The sequence below is a fragment of the Camelina sativa genome, chromosome 2, assembly GCF_000633955.1.
Source record: "Camelina sativa cultivar DH55 chromosome 2, Cs, whole genome shotgun sequence".
NCBI classification, from domain to species: domain Eukaryota; kingdom Viridiplantae; phylum Streptophyta; class Magnoliopsida; order Brassicales; family Brassicaceae; genus Camelina; species Camelina sativa.
This window is the reverse complement of record NC_025686.1, coordinates 27,840,908-27,858,176: the sequence shown is the minus strand read 5'-3', so window position 1 is coordinate 27,858,176 and position 17,269 is coordinate 27,840,908. Positions and strand designations below refer to the sequence as shown.

Sequence of the window (17,269 nt, the reverse complement as noted above, 5' to 3'; positions counted from 1 at the left end):
CCAATAATAATATTGGACCGGATGCCATTCCGGATGCCATTTCAAAGCAGCAAACCGGAAACTGCAAAAAACAGAGAAAAATCTAATGAATAACCTTCTTTGATATTTTACTTTATATATATATATATATATAATTCCTTGAATATGTTGTGTCTCTATTGTAATTGATAACTTTTACAAAATCTATAAATTAATGTTTTTAATTAAGGTTGTTATTCCTTGAATATGTTGTGTCTCTATGGTAATTGATAACTTTTACAAAATCTATAAATAAATGTTTTTAATTAAGGTTATTATTCATTGAATATGTTGTGTCTGTCTGGTAATTGATAACTTTTACAAAATCTATAAATGAATGTTTTTAATTAAAGTTATTATTGCCTGAATATGTTGTGTCTCTATGGTAATATGATAACTTTTACAAAATCTATAAATGAAATGTTTTTAATTAAAGTTATTATTACTTGAATATGTTGTCTCTCTCTTAATTGATAACTTTTACAAAATCTATATAGATGCCATAATTTATAAAGTGCCTATCATCGGGGGGTCTCTAATTTTCTCGATAATAACTTGAGAAAATTCTCAATCATCGATCGGGCGTCTCTAATTTTTCTCATTAATTGTTTCAGCAAAATTGTCAATGGATAGCACCACTAAATTCCGATGTAAGATCGAAATTGTTCGTTTGTATTGTCTCTATTTTTCATTCAACATATATATTTTGGATTAGGGTAACGTACATGCATCTATCTATAATCTATGTATATATAAAACATGTACCATGCGTTTAATTATATTGTTTGTTTATATTGCATCTATCTATGCGTTTATATTGTTTGTTTCTTTTGGTGATGCAGGGGGAAACACGATGGTGTTCTGGGACGTGGAGGATTGGTCAATCCTTAAGAATCTAGATCCTCGATTGGTTAATGAGAAGATCACATCATATGTTTATGAAAACGGATATCTAGGTCCTGAGATGTTAATCAAACTTCTTCGTTGATGATGATGCCCCGAAATAAACTTGACATATGTCTTTGAGCGTGCTGGAATAATGCGACTAATTAGTCTACCAAAGGTACGTAGCTATCTTTTATATATTATTTTTAGTTATTGCATTACATATGATGACGAGACGTCCTTCCGTTGGATATTAATTCCAGGAAACAAACATGCGAGAGTTCACCGAATAACAGTGAAACTTCTTCAATGGCCACTGTACGGTTGTCGTGGTCCATCAAGTTTGTTTATAATCTCAGAAAGCTTCAAAGAAGAGAAGCAGCTTCTCCAAGCTGCAAGTCTTATGGATAGGAACCGTTTCAATCTTGTCTTCTTAGACTCTGAGAGCGTACTAGTTAATTGTCAAGGTTCTCCTTTAGAAATTCAGCAACGCGGAGTCCCGATAGAGGGGATGATTGAGGATGATCTTTTTGAGAGAAGCCGCCCTTCTTTATTCGGTGTACCTGATTTTGAACGTTTCATAAAAAGTGTCAACTTGTCATCTTCTTCAATCGCCCACGAAAGCATTGTTATTGACTTGGATAACTTGGACAATTCGTCATCTTCTTCAACCGCCGCCTACGAAGACATGATTCTTGACATGTCTCCCAACCAATAAAATTTAATCAAATATATCCAAAATGTTTAAATTAAGTTCAATGCGACTATACTTCTATCAATGAATGTTATAGACTATAAGTAAAACATAAGAAATGGTCTAAAATAAATTGATCAAATATAAGCAAAACATAAGAAATAGTTTAAAATAAATTGATCAAATATAAACAAAACATAAGAAAAATATGAGCAAAACATAAATTAATTATGACAAAATACAAAAAGTACAAATTCAATTATTACTAAATTGAAAGAAGATGTGTATGTAAAGTTTATGTGTAACGTCTATATAAAAAAAAAAAATTAAGATTTCATATGTATTGAAACACAAATCGAAAAGGATATCCATGTTAAAATTCAATTATTACAACATGCTAAAAAAAATTATGTTTGATCGTGCTCTCTAATAATATGGATGAAAGTTCTCTCTCTTCTATTCGAGGTTTGTAGACGACACGTTACCACAATGTTGTCTTAGTAGACCCACCTGCTAGCTCAGCATGGCTTTGGAATTGGCTTACTCTACACCTTCCTAGCAAGCAAATCTGAAGATGAGACTAATAATGTATTTCTGATGTTTTATCTTATAATGGGTGTACTCTGTGTGATTCTCTTTGATTTGATCATTTTAATCATTTCTTTACAATCGAAAATAAAAATTTAACCCCTAGCTATCCCTTAGCAGAAGGCAAAGGTTGTATCCCTAGCTATACAACAGTCACTGTCTATTTTTTTCATCAACATAAACATAATCTTTGGTTTAAAGACAGGAAATAAAATGAAATATCAGATTCTGTTTTCTCAAAGATCAGCCTTCATAAGTAGAATCACAACTGCCTTCAAGACATCAAGCCATTACCATTTGTTGATTATTGCTGCTGAGGCGATTCTTCCACTTCCTTGACATTTGAATCCACTTTATGCACTACCAACACATCAGAATTAACGGAATGTAGAACCTGTAAAATTGAGGCACCAATGCGGAGTTGAGATAGAGGGGGTGAATGTGGATGATGTACTTAGAGTGCGAGGAGGAGACTGCCGCCTTGTATTATGGTGCAGTTCTTGGATCATCAAGGAAACTGACAAATATCATCTCCACTCCAACAGCCCCTTAAAATATATGAGATTATTAGCAGCTTCAGAGGAACCACATTCTCTCATATGATAGATAAAAAAAGATATCTATAATCAAATTAATCAATAATCATATAAGCAATATTGACGAAACTTCGAGTTCAATATATCCCTCTAAGCTGAAAAATTACCACACAGCTACAAAATTTTAAGTTTGGAATCTTAGAACAAACCACATAAGTGAGTGTCTGATTCAATCTTAGAACAAAAGAATCACAAGATTTCTCTTGGGAGCTACATGAATATGATCCAATTTGGTAAAGTTCTACTTTTCATCAAGAGACTGACTCTAAATGGGTGAACCGAGTGAATCTAGGGACCCCGGTCCGAATGTATTCTCTTCTTCTCAACTTCATGGCATTCGATACTAATCCATAAACATACCACAAACCTCTTGTTTAAAAATCAAAACTTTAAACTAAAGAAAAAACAAAAGCTTCACAATGTTTTCATTATCAACTTACTGGGATTTCCCATGACACCAAACCCAATATAGATAAAATCAAACCAGTGGACAGTCTCTAAAATATATATATATAGTTACAATATTTTGAATGGTTTTTGGCAACAATTTGGTCTATAAAAACGTCAAAAAGAGTGAAGAACAGAGTAATTTATATGCATCTGAATTTTCACCACTATAAGTTTCTGCAAATGATCATAATATAAATGCAACCTTTTCCTGAAAAGGCCCTTGGTGTTTATCTGGTTGCCATTTCAAAGCAGCAGACCGGAAACTGCAAACTGATACTGAGCTTTCCATACACAACAACAGAGAAAATAACAACAACACAATGTTCAATCTTCTCGATTAAATAACATGTTGTATTGGGCCTTTGAGCTTGGTAGCGCAGTAGCCAATTAAAAAAAATCAGACTAGTGTAAATGTTGGGTCCCACAGTGAGGTGAGAGCCCTCCAAAAATAGGCGTATGCCACTTTGCATGGAGAGCACACGGTATTCTTTAGTAAAAGGCGAAAGAATAGTTCGCTTTGTGCTCACCACATGGCTGCGTGATTTTATCTTCTAGGATAGTGAAGTTACTATATACTAAAAATTTCACTACCAAACTTTCTTAGTCTCCGATGTGGGATACGCGTTTAAGCTCCTTGTTAAAAGGCTTTGTGTGATATTATACTGAAAGCCCATTACCATTCGCTTTTGTCTTTTATATCATTTACAAAAATTTCACCAACCATATTTTAATTTATTCTTGTGATGGAAATTTGAAATTTCTTCTTTTATATGCATATTTTCCCCGACCTCCCGACTTGGTTTCCTTTAAAGTGCCATTCATTCTATAATAAGAAAAGACGATACATAAAACTAACTCTCTTCCATCTCTTAAAATCATCAAGATATGTTTCATGATATAAAGTATTTCAACGATGCATGAAGGAAAAATTCACCTGAAGAGTATCTAATATTTTTCCTTTGGTACGGACAAGAGAAGATTGTGTTTGTGTATAGCCTTTTTAGCATCAGAACGCTTCTCCTAATTACTTCAAGTTCAATATATCCCTCAAGCTGAGAGAATCACAAAGCTACAAAATCACTCTATAGCAGTGTTCGTATATTCTTGATACCAAAAATCTGCAAACTAATCAACCATTATAAGATCCTAAATCAAAATTCTCAAACTTTTAGCATTTAGCTCTTAGAGTTTCACATCATATATTATATTACATAACAGAACTGCCATCAGCTGAGTATTTTTGGTCCATAATCCGAATTAACGGTAACTAAAAGATTCATATATGATTTTTGTGATCTCTTAACTCACGGTTACTAAACTTGCTTGTTACCAAACTTAACTCACGGTTGACATTTTTAACACACGATTGAAAAAAAAAAAATCGATAATTAAGTTTTCTCTTTAATAAATTTGCATAGTTTGACAATACGGCCAAAAGGTATAAATGTGACCGTTATATGGAAGATTTCTTTTATTATTAGGAACGCATATGGACAATAGAGATACCAATACCAAAATTTATGTTATTTATTTCCCTTTTTCAGTAACATCCCCTGCTTGATTCAGTAGCAAAATATAATATGCATCAAAATAAAGATTCGATTACAAATCTTTTCTATGATTAGAGAGTTTTTTATATCATTAATTTGCATACTAGAAAACAAATCAGGTTAACGTCCTAATGTAAATTTAGGTTTACCACAAAAACCCTTACTATAATATACTAAAATCTTTGTCTCTCTCTCTATATTCCTCCTTCATGGCCGCAGAGAATTTATAGGACAATAAACTCTTCTTTGACCATCCCTTCACACCTCTCTCTCTAATCTCTCGGAAGATAAAAGGCTAAATTAAGAGAGAGAAAAATATTTTCTTGTCTCATTATCTTTGTTGTTTAACGTACGAGATGGGAAACTGTGCCATCAAGCCAAAGGTTCTCAAAGATAATGACGAGGATCTTGCTCCGGTGGAACGAGATACGGCGGCTCCTGCTGATCATGACAAGGATCCGGCTGACAAGAGCGAGAATAACAATGCTCCTAATAACGCCGCGGAGGAAGAAGCAGCTGCGGCTGCTGCTGCTGCACGACGGAGCGAGAAGGGAAAAGAGATTTTGATTGAAGATGACGTGGACGAACACAACAAACGCCCATCTCTCAGTCACTTGTTTCATGAGGTATATACAGAATTTTCTATTCTTATTACATCTTTATTCAACTATTTATATATTAGTGTTCGATAAGGATCTAAATTGTTTATACAATACTTATCGAAAAGATGGGATACTATAGATTCAAATGTTATTAGTCATACGATCAGCTTCAAAATAAAAGTTCTTAACCTTGATTTACTTTTCTTTAGTAAAGTTTTTTGGTACAATTTCTTAATATTATGGCCGGCAAGTTAGGAAACAGACCGTATTTTTTTTTTGAAAGATTATTACAAAAGACAAAATAACTAAAAAAAGTTTTTCTCTTGCCTTCTAAGTTTTAATTTAAGGACCACTTTTGAAAAAAAGTAAAATCTTTTCAATAGTTAGTGCATGTGTTTTTACATTTTATATGTGGAAGTGGAACCTAATAAAGTGACAATAATTTATTTGACCCCCCCCCAAACAAAAGTAACAATGATTTTATATACCGGCATGTCCAAACCGGACTGGTTTATCTACTGGTTTACTCACTTTTCATATCAATTTGTGGATGGATTTTTCTTTTTTCTTTCAAACAGGACAAGGTAGTAGTGGAAAAAGAAGTAACCGATCTATCTCCGATAAAACACGATACCAATGACAAAACCGGTCCTTCTTCAAAGGTTTCAAAGCTTGATACTTCTGTGCTAACCGCTCCTATTGTCAAATCTCCAGAAGAAACCTTTGACGTTCAGACACGAAATGACCTCGAAGTTAAGATTCCAAAAGATTCTCAGGTTAAGACTCCTGAAACTCCTAAAGCTAAGGAAGCTGAAGAGAATTTTTCAGAGAATTGGGAAGTTAAGTTTCCAGAGGAGTTGGAAGCTAAGAAAACATCAGAAGTTGTTAAGGTTGGAGGAGAGTCAAAACTTCCAGAAGCATCTGAGGTTTCTGCTTCTAAGTTGTCTGAAGTTAAGGTTACAAAAGAATCAAATGTTCCTGAGGTCTTGGAGGATAAGAATATTCCAGAGGTTTCTTCTGCTCCTGAACTGTCTGAAATTAAGGTTATAAAAGAGTCAAATGTTCCTGAGGTCTTGGAGGATAAGAATATTCCAGAAGTTTCTGCTCCTGAATTGTCTGAAATTAAGGTTACAAAAGAGTCTGAGGTCTTAGAGGATAAGGATATTCAAGAAGTTTCTGAAGTTAAGAGTGATGAAGTTAAAGCAGCAGAATCAGAACTTTTAAAGGTTTCAGAAGTTAAAGCTACAGAGGATTTAAAGATCAAAGTACCAGAAGTCTTTGAAGTCAAGACTCCTGAGACATCGAACATTAAGGTTGAAGATGAATCAGAAGTTAAGGTTAAAGATGAATCAGAAGTTAAGACTGATGCTAAGACTGCAGAAGAGACTGAAATATCAGAGTTTAAGGATGCTCAAGAGACGATCGTTACATCTGAGGAAGACAAAGAAATTGTGTTGCCTAAAACAGAGGAAGAAGCAAAAGATGTGTCTTTGGAGAAGCAAGTCAAAGAGTCTTCTACTACGTTGTCTGATTTAGGAACCAAATGAGTTACGAGAGACTACAGAGAAATTACCAACCAGGAGTAGCTAAAATGATATTCTTTTTTAAAAAACCATGTCATGGTTTTATAAAACAAAACAAAACAAAAAGAACGATTTAGCATTCTTTAGGCAATTTCAGTTTATGTGTTTGATATCTCTTATTGCTATTGTTTTTTTTTCTTACAAAAATATGGGGATATTTGCATGTCCTTAAGTTGTACACTTTGCAATAAAGATCATTTCTTCATGTTTGTGTGTTTAACTGTTTACTACATGTTTAGTAAATTTGAAGATATCTAGCAGGTTGAGCAAATCATTATTAGGCAAAAAAAAAAACCACCCTAAGTAAAATGATATGGTAAAAGGAGTTAAAAGTGGTGTGACAAAAGTTAAAGCAATGATTTCTTAAGAGATTCTAGACGATCTACATATTATATGTGAATGATCAATATATCACATGTATTATAAAAAACCTAAATTTTAGCATATACAATATATACGTATATATATATATATATAAGACAAAAAAACTAAGAGGGGTATTGAAGTTGACATTTTAAAAGATTTGGTAAGATTTTAATATTTTAGAATTTTGCAAAATTTTATAGATTTTTAGGAGATTTGATTGTGTTTTAGATTTTTTTATTTTTCTTTTTAAAAAATGAAATTTGATTCTATAAGATTTTATTAGTAAACTTGGTGTGATTTTAAAATATTTTATGAAGTTGAAGAACAGAGGAAGAAGCTAAACAAATAAGATGAGCAAAAGGAAGAAGAAGAAGGTGAAGGACACACATGAGGAGAAGAAGGAACAAGTCAACAAGGAAGTTGGGCTTAGTGGTTTTGTGTGTGTGTTGTAAGAAAAATTCCACGTGATCCTATATTTCAATGGTTCTCTATAGACAATAACCAAGACAGAGTAAAGAGAGAGAGATAAGCAAACATGAATGTGGGGAAAAAATAGAAACAAAAAGTTGATCTGCGGAGATTAGAGTTGTCAGAGTTGCCGGAGTTGATCTGCGGAGAAAGCTTATCAAACAGAGATGGTGGTGGTTTTATGATTGTGTTTTTTTTTAAACGAAATCGTTTAAAATTCTACTTCAAAGAATATAATTTTGAGAGGAGTATTTTTGACTAAAAAACAAAAAAAAAAGTCTCTTAGAATCATTCAAAGTAACATTCAAAAATAAAGTTGTGATATTTTGAATAACAATAGATTTAAAGTTGGTTTTATAAACTATTGATTAAATAACAAGAGATTCTGAATTATTTTAAAAAATATTTTATATAAATTTAAGTTGAATAACATAGGACTTCATAAAAAAATTGAAAATTCTCAATTGAATAACAAAAGATTTTAAGAATACTTTAAAATCCTTTAAATGTTAGGTTCAATATCCCCTCTAACACTATCTTTTAACTAATGACAACCTTCACTTCATTGCACACGACATCGTTTTCGTTCTGTAGATCAACCTTCACTTCATTGCACAAGACATCGATTTCCTTCTGTAGATCATCAATCTTATCATCACCACTGTTTCTCTCCTCTCTGCTTTTGCCCCACAACACACAGTAGAGTCCTATAATCAACAATATTCCGCCTAAGATGCTACAAAACCATATACACATGTATAAGTTAATTTGTTGATTAGATCAGAAAAATGAAAATAAATATTAAAGAAGATTATTGTAGAACCTTCCAAGACTGATGATCTCGCATAAGAGAATTGCTGAAGAGAGGAGAGTGAAGAGGAGAGACAAAGGAGTAAACATTGATAAGAAGACAGGTCCCCTCTTCTCTATAACCCATGACTGCAAATAATATGCCACGCCCGTTACAATGAACCCCTGCATATATGTCACGTTTGTTTATATTCATTACTATAACGATTATTTAATTTATGACATAATTTTTATTATGAAATTAATTAGACTTAGAGTTAATTACGCAGTAAATGACTGCAACGAGTCTTAGGTTCCAACCAAGCTTCCATGCTGAGATATCTCTCTCTAAAGCAATTGCGATGAAAAAGGACTGAATCGAACTCAAGAGGCACTGAAGTGTTGTGAAGTATAGCTTCGAAGGGTAGACCTTTAACACACGACCCTGTTTGTAAATACGAAACAAATTTAATTAAAAATAGCAGAAAAGATTGTCACAATTACTCAATGATAATAAAATTATATAAATAAATCTATTAAATGTAAGGTTCAATCTTTGGCAAGTACTCAACTCTTTGGCCCAGGGGCGGACCTACTAAGTATGTAGGTGGATCACCTCACCTGGGTAAACTAGATAAATAATTTGTTTTTACATGTATTTACATAAAATTTCAATAGCTATAAAGTAATTTCAATGGGGTAATTAATGTATAAAGCAACTTGAAAGAGAGAAAGATACCTGTAAAACGAGCCAGAGACCAAATAAGACGTTGGAGGAGATCATGAGGATACATCCTTTGAGCCACGAGGTGGAACCTCCCGAGACGTGGCCGGGTTTATGATGTTCTTGGCCGTGATTGTGGTGATGGCATAAAGGTAATTTAAGTAGTGGACCTTTGTAAAGAGCTAAGGTAATGACCCCTCCTATGCACACAGTAATCCCTACAAGCTTCGCTGTTCCTTGTATGCTCTTAACCTTAAGCCTCTCCATTCTTTAGATTAATACAAAATAAATAAATCTTAGAAAGATTAATTAGGTATGAATTAAAATGAGTCAAATTAATTAAATTAGCATCTAATGTAAATTTGTAATTGAAGTATACCCAAATAAGAGAGCCAAGAAGAAAGTGATGGCCGGAAGGGAAGCTGTTGTGGCCGCGGCTAAAGTTGCCGTCGTGTATGATAATGCGATACCATTTAAGTTCAAGCTGAAAGTCACACTGAAACCCCAACATATTAAAAGTTTAACAGATATGTAGTATTCGTTGTATTTTTGCTTTAATTTGGAGAGCAGACATACCCAAATAAGGAGAGCATGAAGATCTTGATGAAGGTCACAAATGAAAGAGGTGGAGCACTTTTCCTAAAGGAAGAAATAAAGAGAATACAAAACAACGAACATATTTACATAAAAAGTTTACAAAAATTTATGGTACGTACACAAACACAGACATAGAGTGAGAGAGTAATATATAGATATGTACCTCTCGAAGAAGAAAGCCAGAGGAGCCAAGAAGATGGTAGCAAAAGCTTGACGATAGAAAACGAAGACGAAAATGTTCATTCCACCATTGAAGACGGCTTTGGAGATCAAGAACATGATTGTATATATCACTTGTATTATAGTCACCATCATATATGGTTTCTTCGACTCCATGTCCATCGATCAATTTGATGATGTTTGGTTTTGTTTGTGAATTCTTGGAGATGTATAAATGGGTTACTGTTTATAGTGTTCTTCTTATTCTTCTGTTTTTTCTTCTGATAGTTTATATAGTTTTCTTCTTTTGAGATATATAGAATAAGAAACTAAGTGGGTATTTATATAAGTACACAAGCACGCAGCAATTTGATATTTTATTACGGTGGTGTTTCAAAAGTAATTGAATAAATATTTAAAAGTACGGTAGTATTGGATTCTTATTTATAAAGATTTTTGAAGAATTCAACAAAATCATTATAAGTAAATAAGTGAAATATTGTTAGAAAATTTTGTTGACTAGTTTTCTAAAATCTTATAAACTGCTGTAAATAATTTCTGTATTTTTGTGATATTTTTCATGACTTTATTTTGTAAATAAAATGTTTAAAATCATGAACCAATAACATAATAATTGAATTCATTAACAATCCTAAATTCTTTTATTTTAATTGAATAACACAAAACTTTTAATGATTTTATAAAAGTCTGAATTCAATAACATAAATTTGTTAAGATTTTAAATGTCTTTTACATAATTTAACAAAATTTTGATCTAATAACAACAGATTGTACATAACATTTAAAATATTTAAAAGTCTATTTAAATCTCAAACCAATAACCCCACATAGAATGGATGAAGAAAAAAGACGTTTATTTTGTGTCACAATCTTACTATATAACCAACCAAATTATATTATTTTTGATGTTGGCTAAAAGTATATATTTTTCTCCTTCCGTCCATTAATCACCACCACATCTTCTAGATTTACTGCACGGTGTGGTTTATATATAGTTTACAACACTGTAAAGAATATGAATCATAGATTCGACGAAAATAAACATTCTGATAGTAAATAGATGAAATTCATATTTTTCAAAAGGAATATAATGATGAAATTATCTATATTTACATTTTTTTTAAGTATATTTTGGGTTCTACCTTTTTGATTTTGCTTATTTAAATTTTAGTCCCTACAAAATTTCACTAAAAGCAATAAGTAAAATATGGTAAATTGACAAAATCGATTTTTTTATAGAAACTAATTAATTCTACCTAACTTCCTTATTAATAACAAATTTGTTTTCCATATATGTGTCCCAAAATAAAAATAAAAAAATCAATCATTAAATTGTATACACTGAAAAATAAACAATCAGTTAAATTAAATAATTATATATTAAACAAAACAATGATAGTATTTTAAATAAATACAAAATATTATTCTGATTAATTATACATTATACAAACAGTTATATTTCATAATTTTAGTGTTTTATCCTGATAAAATTATAATACTTTAAGAATAATTGTATCACCGCTTAAATATAAAAAATACTAAAAATATATAATTTTATTAGTACATTAAATACCGTTAAAATCAAACTTTATTATAAATAAAATTAAATAATTGTCCCGTGATAAATCCTAATGAAGTAGTAAAGAAGAAGATAACTTAAACAATGGAACACGATATGGTTTGATTGAAAAGATAACGCTCATGGTTCTGTCGGACGATACAGTGAAATCACAATTATGCTCAATCTTTATGCAATTAATGGATGTACGTTTAACGATTGAAATTAAAAAACAATGACATCATTAAGATGCTTCTCAAATTAAAGAGGAAAATATCCCATATCACCATTTTTTGCGGCTTATTTTTTATTTTTTACACCAATTTGGGACTAATAAAAACCAACATTTTCTTGTTATTAATTACTCCCTCTGTTTCATATTAAGTGTCATTTTAGACTGGAAATTTTGTTTCAAAATAAGTGTCACTTTGTATTTCCAATGTAAATGTCTGGTAAATTTTCTAATTTTATCTCTACTGATTTAATGTATTGACCAATTGAAAAAATTGTATAATATATTAATAAGGGGTAAAATAGAAAATTCAATGATTTTCTTAATATGTGTGAGAAATCCTAAAATGACACTTAATATGAAACATAGGGAGTATTGATGAGCATGATACGATAATTAATTAGAACTGATCTACATATTTGCATGTCCCTAAGTTGTACACTTTGCAAGAAAGATCATTAAATAGAACTGATCACATACTTTAAATATGGGGGTATTTGCATGTTCCCAAGTTGTACACTTTGCAATAAAGATCATTAAATAGAACTGATTTATATACTTTAAATATGGTGATATTTGCATGTCCCCAAGTTGTACACTTTGCAATAAAGATCATTTCATCAGTTTTGTGTGTTTAACAGTTTACTACTTTTTTTTTTGTCAAACCAACAGCTTACTACATGTTTAGTAGATTTGGAGATATCTAGCAGGTTGAGCATATCACTATTGGGCAAAAAAACCAAAAATGATATAGTAAAAGGAGTTAAAAGTGGTGTGCCAAAAGTTAAAGCAAAGATTTCTTAAGAGATTCTAAACAATCTACATACTATATGTGAATGATCAATATATCACATGTATTATAAAAAGCCTAAATTTTAGCACATATATATATGTAAGACAAAAAAAATCTAACAGTTTCTTTTAACTAATGACAACCTTCACTTCATTGCACACGACATCGTTTTCCTTCTGTAGATCATCAATCTTATCATCACCACTGTTTCTCTCCTCTCTGCTTTTGCCCCACAACACACAGTAGAGACCTATAATCAACAATATTCCACCTAAGATGCTACAAAACCATATACACATGTATAAGTTAATTTGTTGAATAGATCAGAAAAATGAATATATATATTAAAGAAGATTATTGTAGAACCTTCCAAGACTGATGATCTCGCATAAGAGAATTGCTGAAGAGAGGAGAGTGAAGAGGAGAGATAATGGAGTGAACATTGATAAGAAGACAGGTCCCCTCTTCTCTATAACCCATGACTGCAAATAATATGCTACGCCTGTTACAATGAACCCCTGCATATAATGTGACGTTTATATTAATTAATATAAGATTTTTTTATTTATGACATACTAATATAAATTATGTAATGAATTAGAGGTAATTACGCAGTAAATGACTGCAACGAGTCTTAGGTTCCAACCAAGCTTCCATGCTGAGATATCTCTCTCTAAAGCAATTGCGATGAAAAAGGATTGAATCGAACTCAAGAGGCAATGAAGTGTTGTAAAGTATAGCTTTGAAGGGTAGACCTTTAACACACGACCCTGTTTGTAAATACGCTACAACTAATTAAAAATAGCATAATATCCAACATAATCAAAAATAATATAAATAAAACTCTTAAACGTAGGGTTAACATTGGCGAATACTCAACTCTTCGGCATGCATATAAAGTAATTTCAATGGGATAATGTATAACACACTCTGAAAAGATAGAAAGATACCTGTAAAACGAGCCAAAGACCCCATAAAATGTTGGAGGCGACCATGAGGACACATCCTTTGAGCCACGAGGTGGAACCGCTTTTGGAGTGTTCATCCCGGTGAAGATGTTCTTGGCCGTGATAGAGGTGATGGCATAAAGGTAATTTCAGTAGTGGACCTTTGTAAAGAGCTAAGGTAATGACCCCACCCATGCACACAGTAATCCCTAGAAGCTTTGCTGTTCCTTGTATGCTCTTAACCTTAAGCCTCTCCATTCTTTAATTTAATACAAAATCTTAGAAAGACTACTTAGGTATTAATGAAAACGTGTCAAATTAACATATATTGTAATTAAGTATATACCCAAATAAGAGAGCCAAGAAGAAAGTGATGGCCGGAAGGGAAGCTGTTGTGGCGGCGGCTAAAGTCGCCGACGTGTATGATAATGCGATACCGTTTAAGTCCAAGCTCAATGTCACACTGAAATCCCAACATAGATAAAGTTTAACAGATAAGTTCAACATAGATAGATACCGTTAGTACGTATAGTATATAACATTTGATTGTATTTTTGCCTGTTCGCGTATTTGTTTATACCTTATGTTTTATGAACGTTTTTCAAATACTTTTAAATGTTTTTCCTTAAAAACACACAATACTACAATAGTGTAAACGCATAAAGAATAAAGTTTTTCCAATTCGCTTTTGTTAGTACAATTTTCGAAGAATAATGATAAGAAAATTACTGTTATCTTTTTAACAAAAAAAAAAAAAAAAAATACTGTTATCTTTAAATGTCAATTACATTTTCTAGTCTTTCAAAGAAAAAGAAAAAAAAAACACATTTTATCAATAATATACAAGAAAACGCAATATATGTGTAATACATACTACTATGGATCTTTATGTTTCGCTTTGTATATTTTCACAATTTAAAATGATGCACCGTGTAAAAACAAACAAAATTTGGTTTTTTTTTTTAATAACGTTAAGCAGAAATAAATCATTAAACTCTATATACGGAAACAAAAATCTGGAAGCAAGTGAATTAAAATGTACTTGTAGCAGACATACCCAAATAAAGAGAGCATGAAGATCTTGATGAAGGTCACAAATGAAAGAGGTGGAGAACTTTTCCTAAAGGAAGAAATAAAGAGAGAATACGATGAACATACATAGAAAATTTACAAAAAATAATTATGGTGCGTATATTAGTACATATACACACAGAATAGAGAGAGAGAGAGAGAGAGAGAGAGAGAGAGAGAGAGAGAGAGAGAGAGAGAGAGAGAGAGAGAGAGAGAGAGAGAGAGAGAGAGAGAGAGAGAGAGAGAGAGAGAGAGAGAGAGAGAGAGAGAGAGAGAGAGAGAGAGAGAGAGAGAGAGAGAGAGAGAGAGAGAGAGAGAGAGAGAGAGAGAGAGAGAGAGAGAGAGAGAGAGAGAGAGAGAGAGAGAGAGAGAGAGAGAGAGAGAGAGAGAGAGAGAGAGAGAGAGAGAGAGAGAGAGAGAGAGAGAGAGAGAGAGAGTAGTATATAGATATGTACCGCTCGAAGAAGAAAGCAAGAGGAGCCAAGAAGATGGTAGCAAAAGCTTGACGATAGAAAACGAAGACGAAAGTATTCATTCCACCATTGAAGACGGCTTTGGAGATCAAGAACATGATTGTATATATAACTTGTATTATAGTCACCATCATATATGGTTTCTTCGACTCCATGTCCATCGATCGATTTGATGATCTTTGGTTTGAATTCTTGGAGATATATAATTGGGTTACTGTTTGTAATGTCCTTCTCTTTCTTTCTTTTTTCTGAATTTAGTGTTCGTCTTTTGGGTTAGAATAAGAAACGAAGTGTGTATTATACTATTATATATAAGTACAGACACAAGCACGCAGCAATTTGATTTTTATTACGGTTGTGTTTCAAAGTAATGGAATAAACATTTTAAAGTACGTAACTAAGAGTGGATGAAGAAAAAAGAGACAATTATTTTGTGTCACAATCTCACTATACCAACCAAATTATATTATTTTTAATGTTGACTGAAAGTATATATATTTTCTCCTTCCGGCCACTAATCACCACACCTTCTAGATTTACTGCACGGTAAAGTTTACAACACTGTGAATGCGAATCATAGGTTCGACGAAAATAATTAAATAAACATTGATTAGTAAAATGATAAAAGCATATTTTTCAAGAAACGAATATAATGATGAAATCATTAAGAAAAAAAGGATAACTTTAATAATGAAACACGTAAATTAATATAATAAGTTTTTTTTTGCTGTTGTTAATGTGAACATAATGGTTTGATTGAAAAAGATAACGCTCATGGTTCTGTTGGATTTACTAATTACACAATACAGTGAAATCACAATTATGCTCAATCGTTATGCAATTATTATGTTCGTTTAACGATTAAAATTAAAAATCAATTACGTCAGCTTTGCATAGTTGATTTATGTAAAAGACTTTACTTTTTAGCCGTATAGTAAAACCTATAGTAAACTTGCTCAACTATATATAGTTTAATCGAATTCCTCTTGTTCCACTCCCACTCAAACCAAACAGTCATATCTAGCATCTGATTGAAAATATAGCTAGCGTGTTCTCTTACATCACCGCCTTTACCTGGACCGGTTCGTGAAACATGTGCAGTGTGTAAAGTAACACGTTCATTAAAAACAAAAAAAAAAAAGGAAGTTCATTATTGATTTGTCAAAAAGAGGTTCAAAATTGATACGTGATTTGATTGGTTAGTTAGATAAATAATTCATGCACTTGACGACTAGTTGAGAAATTAATTTAGGAACAGTTCAAGTTTGATGATGCTTTTTGTGCCTACTGATAATTGAATACTATCTGGTTTTCTAGACTTAGTCATGACCCATAACATGAAGCCTAACGAAAAATAAGCTGTCCCTTGGGAGAGATCCGATAGTACTCAATATCTTAGTATAAAGGTAGGAGAATCAATTTTTTTTTTAAAGAAACCGTAAAAGTCAGAAAACAAAAATAAAAGGACCAATGAGTTTTGGTGACCCATAGACATGTGGTTGTAACGTATAGAAAACAAAAGTAGATGGTGATTGTACAACCCGCATACGTCCAGGTCATCACGAGTTATATGGCCATGCAAAACTAATCTGATTAATCCATATATTATTACTTCATAAAGTTTTAGCTTTTCTTGACCCCTTTTTCCCCTTTCTTAAGAAAATCCACATTTTATTAATTTTGGTGTCTAAATATAGCATGTGCTGATGGGTCGTTGAAACCAACATTAAAAACCTGGAAAACCTAAAACTCCACATTTTATTTTCCTAAGTTGTTGGCCTGGAAATATGCATATGGTCTATAATTTATTTCTTAGGGATTTCTTTTTCACTAACCAAATAATGATTGGCTGATTGTATTTGTAATGATAAAAATCTCATAATCAGAACAATCCACGAAACTATATCTCACGTACGGGACCTTTCCGAAGGGGTCGGCCGGCGCCATCGATATAAACATGCATTGAATACTACGTTTACTTGTTTGTCAATATTATTAGTCTTCTTCTTTTTTTTTTTCTTTTGATAAGGACTTTCAATTCAAATGACGATTACAAGCTATGACAGAGCAGGGGCAGACCTATTAAGAAAGATGGTGGGTCAGCT

The 17,269-nt window shown here is 32.1% G+C and overlaps 3 protein-coding genes across 3 annotated transcripts; 1 reads left to right on the top strand and 2 right to left on the bottom strand.

Annotated features, from left to right (window-relative positions):
• On the top strand, window positions 4,984-7,136 carry LOC104743478 (periaxin-like). The gene is made up of 2 exons (XM_010464554.1): window positions 4,984-5,407; window positions 5,962-7,136. Exons 1-2 carry the CDS (start codon window positions 5,138-5,140, stop codon window positions 6,928-6,930), a joined length of 1,239 nt encoding a protein of 412 aa, XP_010462856.1. The 5' UTR covers window positions 4,984-5,137; the 3' UTR covers window positions 6,931-7,136.
• LOC104743456 (WAT1-related protein At5g64700-like) lies at window positions 8,231-10,367 on the bottom strand. Its single transcript, XM_010464541.1, has 7 exons — window positions 10,074-10,367; window positions 9,890-9,952; window positions 9,693-9,809; window positions 9,329-9,581; window positions 8,876-9,034; window positions 8,624-8,775; window positions 8,231-8,536 (listed from the first exon to the last, which is right to left on the bottom strand). Exons 1-7 carry the CDS (start codon window positions 10,250-10,252, stop codon window positions 8,341-8,343), a joined length of 1,119 nt encoding a protein of 372 aa, XP_010462843.1. The 5' UTR covers window positions 10,253-10,367; the 3' UTR covers window positions 8,231-8,340.
• On the bottom strand, window positions 12,665-15,518 carry LOC104743469 (WAT1-related protein At5g64700-like). Its single transcript, XM_010464549.2, has 7 exons — window positions 15,147-15,518; window positions 14,678-14,740; window positions 13,967-14,083; window positions 13,624-13,879; window positions 13,285-13,443; window positions 13,040-13,191; window positions 12,665-12,952 (listed from the first exon to the last, which is right to left on the bottom strand). Exons 1-7 carry the CDS (start codon window positions 15,323-15,325, stop codon window positions 12,802-12,804), a joined length of 1,077 nt encoding a protein of 358 aa, XP_010462851.1. The 5' UTR covers window positions 15,326-15,518; the 3' UTR covers window positions 12,665-12,801.

What these genes read in the sequence shown, in the direction of transcription:
- LOC104743478 (XM_010464554.1), top strand. Translation starts at nt 5,138, where the DNA reads ATGGGAAACTGTGCCATCAAGCCAAAGGTTCTCAAAGATAATGACGAG. An exon ending in TCAGTCACTTGTTTCATGAG is followed by an intron (nt 5,408 to 5,961) that starts GTATATACAGAA and finishes TCTTTCAAACAG; the next exon opens with GACAAGGTAGTAGTGGAAAA.
- LOC104743456 (XM_010464541.1), bottom strand. Translation starts at nt 10,252, where the DNA reads ATGGACATGGAGTCGAAGAAACCATATATGATGGTGACTATAATACAA. An exon ending in TCGTTGCAGTCATTTACTGC is followed by an intron (nt 8,776 to 8,875) that starts GTAATTAACTCT and finishes ACATATATGCAG; the next exon opens with GGGTTCATTGTAACGGGCGT. An exon ending in GAGATCATCAGTCTTGGAAG is followed by an intron (nt 8,537 to 8,623) that starts GTTCTACAATAA and finishes ATGGTTTTGTAG; the next exon opens with CATCTTAGGCGGAATATTGT.
- LOC104743469 (XM_010464549.2), bottom strand. Translation starts at nt 15,325, where the DNA reads ATGGACATGGAGTCGAAGAAACCATATATGATGGTGACTATAATACAA. An exon ending in TTCATGCTCTCTTTATTTGG is followed by an intron (nt 14,084 to 14,677) that starts GTATGTCTGCTA and finishes TTGGGATTTCAG; the next exon opens with TGTGACATTGAGCTTGGACT. An exon ending in TCGTTGCAGTCATTTACTGC is followed by an intron (nt 13,192 to 13,284) that starts GTAATTACCTCT and finishes CATTATATGCAG; the next exon opens with GGGTTCATTGTAACAGGCGT.